The following is a 14,629-nucleotide window of genomic DNA, read 5'->3' as shown; positions in this document are numbered from 1 at the left end:
TTGTAACCAAGAAGTCAAATACCAATGTTCGTAGATGTAGCTTTAAAAATACTTTAATAGATCTTCAATAATGATAAATTTTCAAAGAAAGCTTCTACCTGCAATTTCACCATGCATTAAATTTCCAAAAATGCTGAAACCTATATTTCTTTTTTTCTGACTGAGAAACCAAATAACAATTTTCATAGGTCAAGCTTCAAAATTGCATTAATAGCAACATGTTAAGAAAAATCCATCATCCTCTATTTCACCCCCTTAGGGTTTGAATTTTGAAAAATCCCGTCTTAAACAAAGCCTACAGTATAAGATCCACACCTTCTCCAAATTTCAGTTTTTTATCCTAAGCGGTTTGGGCTGGATGATGATGATGAGTCAGTCAGGATGTTGCTTTTTATATACAGAGATTATTTTTATTATTATTATATAAGATGCTGACATATAAGTTTACTTTAAGAGGGATAACAATGTTGTTATATATGTTGTTATCTCTGTCCAACATAAATGTGTATGTCAAAATCTTTTACTTAAAAATGGCTTAATATTGAAATTGCAAACGTAGAACTAAATTCTAACTGCTAAAGGCAAGATGCTATAAAGGAAACTATTTATAGAAGCTATTTATAGAAGCTATGGGTCCATATTACAAGAAAGTAAAATTACAATGATTTGAACATGATAGTCTTTTATTACATTTACAAAGTATGCTGCATTGTTTATTCAAACAGTAATTGTACTATTAATGCTGTGTTTCCACAGAGAAGCAGCACTGCTCCAGACTGGTGGTCGGAAAAAATGTATCACTGTCTCAACATTCAGAGAGGCAGAATTCTTCGCAGATTGTGGTTGGGATGATATTCTATTAGCATTCCCTCTTGCACCTTTCCATATTGGTCGTGCCAAGTCACTAGCAGATCATATCTCAACCTTTCACTTGCTGGTCGACAATGTTGATTCAGCAACAGCATTGGCCAAATCACCAAAACCTTCTGGCAAAGCTTCATGGTCAGTTTTCATCAAAGTTGATACAGGATATGCAAGAGGTATGTGTGTGTTACGTATTTATAACAGCACTGTATTTCAGTGTTACAAATTTTTAAAATAATCTGTCACTAAAATAGAACTTGGTTAATTCAATGATCAACCTTTTTAAGTTGCCAAATTAATTCATTTCCTTTGATACAGATGACAGACAGCAAAGAAACTATGACTTTTAAGACTAATTGGGGAATGAAATATACTGTTAAGTCAAGTGGTTTCTAGGTATTGTGAGAAGCAACCTGCTTGTTTAAAACAAATAGTCAATATTGTGCCATATTTACAGTTTTATAGAGAAATGGCCACCATATCCTTGATTTACTAAGTGGTAAAAGAAGAAAAATGCCACAACAGAAGACTTTTTGTTGCTTTAATGGATTTAGGCCTAATACATTGTCTGACAAAAAAGTGAATCACACAGAAGATATGTTCAGATGTCAATGTAGCTTCATTCACATACACACCATCAACGGATATGTTATCATTAATGTTGGAATGTAACAATACCAGAGAAGGAAAGTTGCTACTCACAATATAGTGGAGATGCTGAGTCGCGATAGGCACAACAAAAAGATTCACACTATTATAGCTTTCGGCCATTAAGGCCTTTGTCAGCAGTAGAAACACATACACACACACGCGCACACACACTCATGCAAAAGCAACTTGAACACATGTCTGCAGTCTCAGAGAACTGAAAGCACACTGCGAGCAGCAGCACCAGTGCATGATGGGAGTGGTGACTGGGTGGGGATAAGGAGGAAGGTGGGGTGAGGAGGGGGAGGGATAGTATGGTGGGAGTGGCGGACAGTGAAGTGTTGCAGTTTAGATGGAGGGCAGGAGAGAATGTGCAGAGGGGGGAGGGGGTAAGTAACAGAAAGAAGAGAAATAAAAAGAAAAGAAACTAAAAGACTGGGTGTGACGGTGAAATGACGGCTGTGTTTTGCTGCAATGGGAACAGGGAGGGGGCTGGATGGGTGAGGACAGTGACTAACGAAGGTTGAGGCAAGGAGGGTTATGGGAACGTAGGATGTATTGCAGGAAAGTTCCCACCTGCACAGTACGGAAAAGCTGGTGTTGGTGGGAAGGAGCTGTATGGCACGGGCTGTGAAGCAGTTATTGAGATGAGGGATATCATGTTTGGCAGCATGTTCAGCAACAGGGTGGTCCACTTGTTTTTTGGCCCCAGTTTGTCGTTGGCTGTTCATGCGGACAGACAGCTTGTTGGTTGTCATGCCTACATAGAACGCACCACAGTAATTGCAGCTTAGCTTGTAAATCACATGACTGTTTCACAGGTAGCCCTGCCTTTGATGGTATAGGTGATGTTAGTGACCGGACTGGAGTAGGTGGTGGTAGGAGGATGTATGGGACAGGTCTTTCATCTAGGTCTATTACAGGGGAGCAATTCCATGTCAAATCAACAAGTGCTACAACCTGATTTTCTTGAAATTAAGTATGCATGTATTACTCATAAATTATGACACAAATTAATTTTTTTACATTTTTCTGACAAAAAGTTACCGAGTAATGGACCTTCAAAAATAGAAAAGATGACAAATTTTTGACTCGTGGAACAATGTTGTTTTCTTTACAACTCGTGTTGTAATTAAGCTAGAACAATAAAATTTACTTCATTGGAAAGCTCTTTTAAATTGCTTTTATATGATACCAAACATCATTAGTTTAATATATATATACACAAATTGTTAAAAAAACAACATTGTTGAATTTACCGAATTTCAATAAAATTACTTGACTATTTGCCCTATAACTTAAAATGTCCAACAGTTGCAAAGCAAGTTTTAAATCTAATGTAAAATCATTACTCCTGGACAACTCCCCTCATGGCATTCTGTATTTAACACTTCCCCACTCTTATTTGATCTTGTGCCTGTTGCACTGTTTGGTAATGTGACCCTCTGTTTTTTATCATTAGGATATGACTCCATGTACGCATGGGGAAGACCTTTAATACCATACCTTTTTAGTTTTCCTAGCAGAATTTTATGGTGTGCACAGCCGAAAGCCTTGACAAGTTCATGGAAAATGCCAGCAGGGTAATTTTTATTGTTCAGCTCTATTATAATTGTATTTGTGAGATTGCATATCGTATTCTCAGTAGGGAAGCCTCTACAGAAGCCAAACTGAGCTGTTGTTAAAATGTTATTTTCTGAAAGATGGTCCAGAATTCTCTTGTAAGCTACATTCTCAAAACTTTATGAGAACAATGGAAGAAGTATGTTGGATCTATAATTAGGGGGCAGTTACTTATGTCCACTTTTGTATATTGGTGGTACTATTGCACACTTTAGTCTTTCAGGACATACTACTTAACTCATCCTGATTATAAATGTAACTAAAGGTTGGCTCTGTCAAGTCAGAATAAGATATCAGTATTTTGGCTGGGATACCAAAGTAGCCAATAGAGTTACTACTTTTTAGTGACCTAATGGTTTTCATGGTCTAACATAAGAGTTGACAAATCTTATGTCTGATGGTGGAGTATTCATTACACATTTAGGTAAGTTTATTGGCTTTGCATTTAATGGACTATTTTTTCATTGTGTTTCCAGCTAAAGCTATGAAGAATTTATTGAATTCATTAGCCAATGATTTTAATTTTGTATCATTTTGTCTTGCGACTACTGCCATCTTAGTGTTCAATATCACTTGCCTTGCCAAGTTTATTTGTTTTTTCCATAATAATGCTTCAAATTGTCCTTGTCTTGAGCAAGCTGATGAAAACATTCGGGACAGCACAGTAAGGCAGCAGTGGAGACGTTGTGGAGTGGAACTTCATGAAGGCTCTAATGAAGAAGAAAAGCATTACACTGGTGATGCAGCTTCAGCTAACCTAACACTAGAAGCGTGCTGGGAGCTGGAATTTGAGGAGGAATGACTATCAAAATTCTTGCTACACTCTGTCCTAAGGCTGCAAGAATTTTGTTTAATTGAAAAACATCTTGATCCTCAAAGACCCATTGTGTTTCTACATCTACAACCATATTCTAAAACCCACAGTTAAGGGGAGCTGGAACGATCCATCTCCTCCATGTTAATTTTAGCAAATAGAAGGAACATTTTTTCTAAATATTGCTCTGAAATTTGGACTAAATGTTCAGTGAATATTTCTCTACAAAGTTATAATGCCATGTTAAGAAATATATATTGGTTTTTGTTTTACAGTTTTTTAAACAGATGCTCATTTTTTTCTCTAAAATTTTCCACTTTTTCTCCTGTAACTCTTGAATTATACAATATTTTTTACAATTTGTTACAAAAATGAAGATAAGAAGTAAACAACATTGTGTATAAATTTCATTGATATACTGTTAGAAGTTTTTCAGAAAATGTTCCTCAAAGATGAAAATTGGAAAATGGCTTCCGAAGTTTTTTAATACATTCCTGCCCCATATGATGGATTAGCAGCATCCTCTTCTTTTTCCAGTGTTAGTTTTCTTTTCACTGGTCTTTTCTTCCCTTTTGCTGCATGTTGTAGGCTTTTGTCTCTTCTTCCTGCACCTCTTTGTCTTTCTTCGTCAATTAGGCGCATTGTGGAAATTATGTTGTGTCCTGGTTGGAAATCTAAACTTTTCTGCACATCACATTTGATAATGTTTCCTTCATTGTATGTTGCCACTGCATCATACACTCCCAAATGCAATGTTTTATCTGTATAAACACTCTTTTGGGAATCCTAATCCGAATTAAATTATTTACACTTTCATTTGGATTTTGTGTTTTCCCATGTAAACACTTTTCCAATAAACTTGGCTGTGATAAATCTCTGAATACGGGCTTAATTACATCAATTACAGCATTTGGCAAACTGTTTTATGGGCATACTCCTTTCTTGATTGGTACTTACACCATGAGTCATCACCTGTGGGGCACAGTGCAAGTTGCGGCTGCTCATTTGATGCAGTATGAAAAAATAATGGCCATACTGCTCTCCTCATATGCTCAATGCCTCTCGTTTTTTTGCCTAATTGCACACCCATGATACCTCTGCAATCTATCAATAGCTTCATCTGTCAATCTTCCTCTTCCTCTAAGGGTTTTACCATCACTAAGCTTCTGGGATCCTAATGTCTGCTTTAGTTTGCGCAAGCGAGCCCCCATGCGCTTCTGCATATGTCTAATGCACTTGTTTTTTTTTAACATAAATTTCATTGCCATAAGGTTTGAGTTCCTCTACAGCTTTATATCCCTTAGAATCACCATCTCCTAGATAGTTAGTGTGTCGTACATTATATCACTCCTGTGATATGGGAAAAATTGCTTTCACTCCCTCTACTTCCATCGTTCCACTTGTGCGGTAAAAATTTGCTTCACAACTTTCACTATGTTCATCCTTGGTCTTGCCCTTACATCTACAATGTTTTGAGAGAATAGCAACATCAATTACTTTGCAACTGTCTCCACTGGTAGCTGTCACAACTCCATTTACAGATTTATGACCTCTACATTATCATGATCCATCTAAAGCAATAGTTACATCTCTACAATTCCCATTATATGTCACAGCTCCTTCAACTGCTTCCTTCATTGTTGCTTGAGCAATATCTTCAGCAGAAGATTCCACCAATTCATTATAAAATCCAAACTTGGTTGGTGGTTTTGGAAAGTTCATAATTCCACGTAACATTGTCCCTGCAGCACTGCCCTTGCCAATGCAACACAAGCCATACACTAGCCTAATATTTATATGATACACCTTCTTTCCACTATTACCACTGTGGGGAATACTGTTAGAATTAGAAAACAAAACTTCTGCAGCACGTTTGTTACACTTCAATAACATTTTACATGCTAAACCAAAGTGTGAAGTTATTTTCAATTCTAGTCCTTTTTCTTTGCAAACTTGCCATAATACGTTATGTTTCAAAATATTAGAGAGCAAGGAAATGTTAATTATTTCATTCACATCATTACTGTCACGTTCATAGTTCTCAAATTTTTCTTTGCTGTCACACACCGACCGAGGTGGTGCAGTGGTTAGACACTGAACTCGCATTCGGGAGGACGACGGTTCAATCCCGCGTCCGACCATCCTGATTTGGGTTTTCCGTGATTTCCCTAAATCACTCCAGGCAAATGCCGGGATGGTTCCTCTTAAAGGGCATGTCCGATGTTCTTCCCCATCATTCCCTAATCCGATGAGACCGATGACCATGCTGTCTGGTATCCTTCCCCAAACAACCAACCAACCAACCTTTGCTGTCACAAAGTTTCTTGCTGGAAGAAGTTCTATCACATTCATTTGGAGTAGTTGGTGAAGCAGTCTGAGCAGCATCTCCCTTCGAATCAACAAAGGATTTCTTCTTCCACTCATTCTGCCTTTTCTTAAATGCTCGATTGCTGAAATGGGATATATTGATATCCACAAACCAAATACACAAAACAGGTGTGAGCAACATTCGTCAAATACGCAAAGTTGAACAGCTACACAACACAAAGCAAACTCCACAAGTCAACACACGTGGTATAGCATTTATGTTTACTGATATGAACAGTCACCTGCCACAGAAATAAAGCCATACAATGTCGGAAAACAAATTACTGTCTAATTCCGCAAAGATACCCTGCTTGCAGCCAGCGTGCGGCGCCGTCAGAGGTGACACACCAAGTTGCTACAGCCATTTACATGGCATGTCAACTTAGAATTCACTTAGAAGGGTGAAACTTGATTTGTTTTATTCAGAAAACACCAAACAATTTTATAATGAAAAAAACAAAAAAACGTTAATTTTGCCATGTTCATCGTTCCGGCTCCCCTTACGTTTTTGGCAGATGGTGCCACCCACTGTGTGACATATTAGGGCTTCTTCCTGTTCCATTTCTATGTACACTGTGTGAAGAATTACTATTTGAAAACCTCTGTACCTTGTCTTCGCAGTCTCTATAGGAGAGACACACTGTCCAGTCACATTAATGTGACCACCTGTCAAAAGCCAGAATAACCACCTCTTGCAGTGTGGATCACTAAAAGACATACAGGAAGAGAGTCAATGGGGGTCTGGAAGGTACAAAAATGGGTATGGAAGCATGCTGAGTGCAGTACTGTGGCCAGCTGCACTAGGTTCCTCGGTTGACAATCCATGGTGCGAACAACTTGAGTGAGGTGGTCCCACAGTTTTTGATTGAGTTTAAATCCAGGGAGCTTGGTGGCCAAGAGAGTCTGGTAAACGCATCCTGGTGCTCTTTAGACCACACACATACACTGCACACGGTTTGACATACTGTGTTGTTGTGCTACTAATGCCATCATGCCAAGGAAAAACAAACTGCACGTATGGGTGGATGTTGTCCCCAAGGATAGATGCATACTTGTGCCTTCCAGAATATCAAGATTATCTAAGGGGAACGCCATGAAAACATTTCCCATATTACAATGCTTCCTCTTTCAGCTTGGACCCTTCTGACAATTGTTGCAGGGTGTTTGCTTTCAGTCCGATGGAGCATAAAAGGTGTTTCGTCTGCAGGGGCCATCTGTTGCCATTCAGTAGACATCCAGTTGAGATACTGGCTTGCAAATTTGAGCCTTTGTCACTGAATAACAGCAGTCAGCATGGGTGCATGAATCAGGTGCCTGCTATGGAGGCCCATACACAGCAACAATGGCTGAACAGTCATTGTTGATAGCTCCTTGGTTCATCTGAGTGGTCAGTTGCTCAGTGGTTGCATGTCTGCTTGCCCATACACATCTCCACAGTTATTGTTCACTCTAGTCATCTGTGACCTGTGGTATACCACAATTGCCTTGGTGTCAGTTTTGAATAGCACCATTTTGCCATGTACGATATACTTGAACCATGGCAGCAAGTGAACATTTTATAACCTATCCATTCTGGAAATGGTTGCACCCTTGCTCCAAAAGCCAATGATCACCCCCCTTTGAATTTCAGATAAATCACTCTGTTTTCAGAATATGATAACAGCTGCACTTTTTTCCACATCCCCAACACACTTCATATATCATCCAATGCTAGTGCTGCCACCTGGTGTCTGTGAATGGTTGTTGCACATTGATGTTGAACATAGGCAGTGGTCACATTAATGTGACTGGACTGTGTAGATATTTATTTATTTAACCTAATCTGATAGCGTCATCAGGCCCTCTCTTACATTGTACCAGAGTTTCAGACGTACAGTACCATTTTTACATCAAGATTTCCTAAGAAATAACAATTTTAATATGCCAAATAGTAATAAATGATTTGAGTGTCTGAAGTGGCTATGTGAGTAAAGAATATTGGCTATAAATTAATGAAGTCAATGCTGGCAGTACTTGTACTACTGCACAGCTACTGCCACTAATAATGATAACAGTAGCAGTAGTAGTAGAAGTAGTAATTATAATAACAATAATGATGGTGGAAGATATAAAAAGAATTGATATGTTTATGAGATAAATGTTTTCTGATGTAGTAAGTTCCAAGAAACAGAAATTTAATGAGACTGCACCAGCTAAGAGTACTGGGAAAAGAGGAAGATCAAGTTTCAAAGAAGAATGTGTAAGGGTAATGACTGCTTACAGGGACAAATAGTAATCCTTATGTTGCTTTAGTAGACACGTCATTAACTTTGTTCTTAAGCTGGAGATGTTATTCAGTTCCCTAATATAGTATAAGGGGTTATTCCAGATTCAGATTCCTGCTATTGAGAAGGATTTTGAGAAAGTGGCTAAATGATGGAGTGGGACAGAAAGAATTTTGCTCTGATGGGAACTGGTCCTAGCCACAATGTTCAGATAAGAGCGTTAAGGTCAAGAAGAGAGATGAGGGAGATAGTTCATTGATAAGACAGTAGAGAAAACAGAGGGTGTGGAGATCTGTGCACTTGTCTGCATGCAGCCAAGATAGCTGCGAACTGCAAGAAGCAAAAATAATAATACGTTCATTAACTAATGAACTACAAAGACAGGCCTCACATAGAAAACACGCAGAGATCGATGAATTTCAACAGAAAATGCATACCAGCGAAGCGAAAATCTGTGCCCAAGTGAAATATTTGTCTCCAAGAATAAATAATCAATCTTCACGAAATCTCACTGAGTTAAATATCTACTCAGATAGCCACGGACGCGGACTGGCGGAAGTACTACGAAACCATTACGATCTGAAAGTATGCAGTCTTGTGAAACCAGGAGCACCAATGCGGGAAATTATTAGGGACGTTTTACTAGACAAACAAGACAACAAAAATCGTCATGTTGTATTAATTGGAGGAGCAAATGACATGTATTGTAACGAGTTAGCTAACGCTATTATCAGTCTCAAAAGTGCCCTCAGTTTGATAAAAAACCAAAAAGTAACTGTTATTGGTATACCACATAGGCATGACCTCATATCAGCTTCATGTGTGAACGCCAAAATTAAGGAAGCAAATAAACAGATACAAACAGCGTGTAAAGTGTACCCAAACATAAGATTTCTATCAATCAATTTCCTGGATGGATGCAGATTTACAAAACATGGCATGCACCTGAATAGAAGAGGCAAGTCATCTCTGTGCAAAGCAATTTACGAAACGTTAGAACCATATAAAAAACAAAGTATCTATGAGTCAGTACCAGCCATTGTAATGAACTACCAATACATTACTGGAAGCAACCATGGAGGAAGTGAATCTGTCTTGGAGACAACAACTAAAGCAGCTGCAGAACCACAAATTGCTACAGCAGCACGATCAAATTCAGTAACAACTGCAGCACCAGCAAAACCAGCAACATCTGAACCAGCTCAAGCAACAAGACCAATAACAGCAGCAGCACAAGCAACAGAAGCAGAAATGGTGTCAACAACTGTAGCAGTTCCACTACAGTCACTGGCAGAAAAGAGGAAGGAAACCACAGGCATCAGTAATTACAGGGCAAAACCAACAGATACTACAACAACAGATCCACCACCAACAGAAACAGTGCCAATAAAAGAATCAAAGGCAGCAACAGCACGAAGAATCCTGTCAGCACCACCACCACATCCACTACCACCACCACCACCACCACCTCCGGCCACAGAAGCACCAGCAGCAACAACAGCAGCAGCAACTGAACCAACAACAACAGTAGCAGCAGCAACAAAACCATCAACAACAGTTGCAGCAACACAACACTGCCTGAGGAGGAGTCAAAGACAAGGTAAATCTACATCATTAAATAAGGATTTTTTATGGCTTCAGACAAAGAAATGGAAAAGATTGTGACAAATCAGCAAGAAAATTTGCAGATAAGTCACAAATACTATGGAAAAAGCAGCACATTACCAGGCAATGACAAAAGAAAAAATACTTGCAAAACAGTCAGGATAATGAGTCAGAATATTCAATGCCTCAGAAACAAAGTACTAGATCTAGAAGTAGCTTTAAATAATCTTGCTGATGTCTCTTATATTTGTTTATCTGAACACTGGTGCAAGGCTAGTGAATTAAGTCTCATAAATATAAGAAAGTTTAATTTAGCAACACATTATTGCCGAAGTGTTTTTAAAAATGGTGGGGTATGCATTTACTCTAGAGTAGGACTGCAGTTCAAAGTGAAAACAGGATTGGACCATCTAAATATAGAAAAACATTTTGAATCATGTGCCATAGAGTTAAAAACTGAGGAGAAGAGTGAAAAACTAGTTGTCATTACAGTATATAGATCTCCACTGGGTGACAAAAACATATTCTTCAAAAAAATAGAAGCAGCATTAAACACTTTTTATAGTAATGAAGTGAAATTATTTTTATGTGGAGATTTTAATATTAACCTGTTAATTGAAAGTGATGAAAAAAGACAGCTTTTGAATATACTCAGCAGCTTCCACATGAAACCACTCTTTACAGATGCCACCAGAATAACAGAACTGTCATCTTCTCTTTTAGACAATATTTTCTCAAATATGGAGAATGGTATCACTGAGCCACTAAACGTAAACTTAGGTCTTTCGGATCACAATACACTATTAACATACATAAATTACTCTATCCCCAAGGCAGTAAATTGTAAGTGGGGATACAAAAGGCACTTCTATACAGAAAAAGTAAATAGTTTCATCCAGTTGTTAGCTAATGAAACCTGGGAAGATGTCTTTGCACAAACAACAACCGAGGAATCTTTCAATGCTTTTTCTAGTACTTTCATGTCCCTATTTGAGATGTGTTTCCCAAAAAAGCTCACAAAGATCAATGTCATGCCTAGGAACACAAGCCAGTGGAAAACACCTGCTATTAGAGTATCTAGTCAAACACTAAAACATATCAGTCAACTCAAAAAAGATAACAAAGATGAACACTTCACAGATTATGTTAAGACATACAAGAAAATTTACAGGAAGGTGATCAAAAAAGCCAAGACAATGCACAATGACAGTGTAATTGCTGGGTCAGCAAACAAATCAAAAGCTATATGGAATGTAGTAAAAAAAGAAATAGGCACAAGCAAAAATATTAGAAATCCAGAGGACTTTGTTTTAAAAGATGATCAAGGTGTGCTAGTCAGAAATCGTACTTAAGCAAATTACATTAATGACTACTTCATAAATAGTCCAATCAATCTGCATAAAAATTGTTCTAAGATTAGTAGAACATCAATCCCAGAAGAGCAAAGTGTTAATTCATTATTGTTACCTCCCACAACAAATTGGAAGTTAATCGAATAATAAAAACAATGAAGAATAAAATGTCCTCAGGGATTGACGAGATACCTTGCTCAGTCATGATGAGATGTGCTAGTGTCATATCAGACCCACTCTCACACATCATAAACATATCATTTTCAGAAGGTGTCTTTCCACAACGATTAAAAATTGCAAAAGTAAAACCATTGTATAAAAAGAGCAACATACATGAAGTGGGAAACTATAGACCAATAGCTTTATTATCGGTATTTTCAAAAGTAATAGAGACAGTCGTGAAAAACAGAATTACAAATTACCTCAAGAAATTCAATCTATTGTCTGTAAACCAACACAGCTTTCACAGAGGAATGAGTACAGAGTCAGCCATCACCCAATTCATTGAAAATATTGTAACGGGGGTAGATAAGAACAACAGTACAATAGGAATAAATTTGGACCTCTCAAAGGCATTCGATACTGTCCAACATAATATCCTGCTAGACAAATTAGAATATGTCGGTATACGAGGAGTAGCTAAAAAGTGGTTTCAGTCATATCTCCATAATAGGAAACAGGTAGTAGAAATTGCAACAACAAACAGTAAAAACCAAAGTATTGTTTACAGATCGGATATTCAGACTGTGCCAATAGGGGTACCACAGGGGAGTATTCTAGGACCTCTCCTATTTCTTCTTTACATAAATGATATCAAGATTCCAGTAAATGGTACTCATATAACCCTGTTTGCGGATGACACAAACATTGTAGTAACTGACATAAACCGGGTATTGCCAACATCTGCAACCAGAGTTATAGAATATTTGCAAAATTGGTTTGAAGTGAACAAATTAACCATAAATATCTCTAAAACTAATTATATCCATTACAGGAAAGCAAAGTCACACTCTGATCTAGATCTTAGAATACAAAATAAAGAAATTGTGAGAGTTGCTACCACAAAATTCTTAGGTGTACATATAGATGAAAATTTAGACTGGAAATCCCATATCCTGTATCTCTCGCATAAGTTAAGCTATGCTTGCTTTGCTTTACGCGTTATTAGCTTTGTATGTAGTAGGGAATGTAGCAGAGCTGTTTACTTTGCTTATATACATTCTGCTATTACCTATGGCCTCATCTTCTGGGGTCATAGTAAGAAAAATCTCAAAACCATCTTCACTCTACAAAAACGAGCTGTTAGAATAATTACCAACAGTTCAAGGCTAACTCCTTCAAAGCAATTATTTAAACAGCTGAATATTCTACCCCTACCGTGCCTCTATATACAAAAAAGCGTAATTAATGTAAAACGAAATATTAACAATTTCCAATCCAACTCGGATCTACATACTTACAACACAAGAAAGTGCAATGACATTCATATAAAAAGAGTTAACAAGGCTTTGGCGCAGAAACAAACAAACATACAAGGAAGCAGATTGTATAACAAACTACCGGTAAAGATAAAAGAAATACAAAAATTGTCTTCATTTAAAGAAGCAGTATTCATATTTTTAATGACCAACTGCTATTATAGTGTAAAAGAATACCTGGAATAGCTTCATCCTAAACAATTATATTGATGTACTCTGTGCCAATAGTAATTTTTATCTGACTGTTGCTATGATCTAAATAAATAATATGTACAAAAGTGCTAGAACTGTATGTGTTATATCTAAATGTCAACTGTGTATTCCATGTAAAAAGTCTTTCTCATACATCAATGTAAATAATCAAAGTTGTACATGCTATTTCAATGTGGTCTGAGGTTATGTAGTCCACTATGCACATCTGTATTTTGTATAGTATTGTTCACCCTATGTGTGTGTATATATATATATATACTATGTATTTTTTGACGAAATCCATGCAATGTAAATTGTTTCTGGATGAATAAACTACTACTACTACTACTACTACTACTACTATGATGGTGAAATATGATCAAAGCATCAGACATCACAGATAGAAAGAACACAGGCATTCATAAGCAGTCCCCTGAGCCATGAGCTTTCTTGAGAAAGATCTTGCAGGATAACATTGCTGTAATCAATAATTGGAAGTATAAGTGTCTGTACAAGTTTCTTTTTTTGATCAAGATGGAACAGCTTTTTATATTTTTTTAGGGAGAGATAGTGATGTCTTTTTGCACAATGCAGTTACATGCTCAGTCCAATTTAAATTTTCATCTATTATTACTCCTAGACTATTTGGTAAAGGAAACAAGTTGATATTTGTCACATTTAGGGTTGATGAGCCTAGAATGACCAACCAATACCACTTAGGTTTTGGATGGGTTGAGCTTTAATCCTATATTGTGTGCCCACTTTGACAGTGTACACAGGTTGGTATTGAGATTCTCGATAGCTGTCTTCAGGTTTATTGGTCTTGCACTTAGGTACAACTGGAGGTCATCAGCATACATGTGCTGTTTGTAATATGACAAAACTGATGATACATCATTTACATATAATGAAAACAGTATAGGTCCTAATACTGAACCCTGAGGAACACCTGATGCAACCTGTCTCCATTGTTACTTTTATTCTGCTGGACAGGAGACATGTTGTTGGCAAGACATCGGGTATGAGCGAAACCATTGCACTGTTCTTGGCAAGAAATTTAGGCTGCTAAATTTGGCAAGTAAAATTTCAAAACTGACAGTGTCAAAGCATTTGCTGAAGTGCAAGAAGCACATGATAGCTACCTTTTGTGCATCCATGGCAAGTGTCAGGTCAGCTGCTACTTTTATTGTGGCGGATGTTGTGGTATGTTTTTTACAGAATCCTGTTTGGTATTTATCTAGTAGGTATCTGTATGTTTCTTGTATTTTTCACTTACTACTAATTCTTGAAACTTTGTAAGTAGGCTTTTGTGGAATAAGTTCTTTGTATTTTCAAGCATATACAGATTCAAGTTTTTCAACATTTCTGTGACACTTTCTTGTGAGTCAAATGATTATTCACATTTTTTGAGTCTGCAGTCTT

The 14,629-nt window shown here is 37.3% G+C and overlaps 1 protein-coding gene across 3 annotated transcripts in view; it reads left to right on the top strand.

Annotated features, from left to right (window-relative positions):
• Positions 1 to 14,629, top strand: part of LOC126412879 (D-threo-3-hydroxyaspartate dehydratase-like) — a 276,261-nt gene that overhangs the window by 223,505 nt on the left and 38,127 nt on the right. For all 3 annotated transcript variants that reach the window (XM_050082764.1, XM_050082763.1, XM_050082765.1), the window contains one exon: positions 757 to 1,040. In XM_050082764.1, coding sequence (XP_049938721.1) covers positions 757 to 1,040 — 284 coding nt within the window. The remainder of the gene's footprint in view (positions 1 to 756; positions 1,041 to 14,629) is intronic.

Source organism: Schistocerca serialis, chromosome 7 (genome assembly GCF_023864345.2).
Source record: "Schistocerca serialis cubense isolate TAMUIC-IGC-003099 chromosome 7, iqSchSeri2.2, whole genome shotgun sequence".
Lineage (NCBI taxonomy): Eukaryota > Metazoa > Arthropoda > Insecta > Orthoptera > Acrididae > Schistocerca > Schistocerca serialis.
This window is presented reverse-complemented; position numbering and strand designations above follow the sequence as displayed.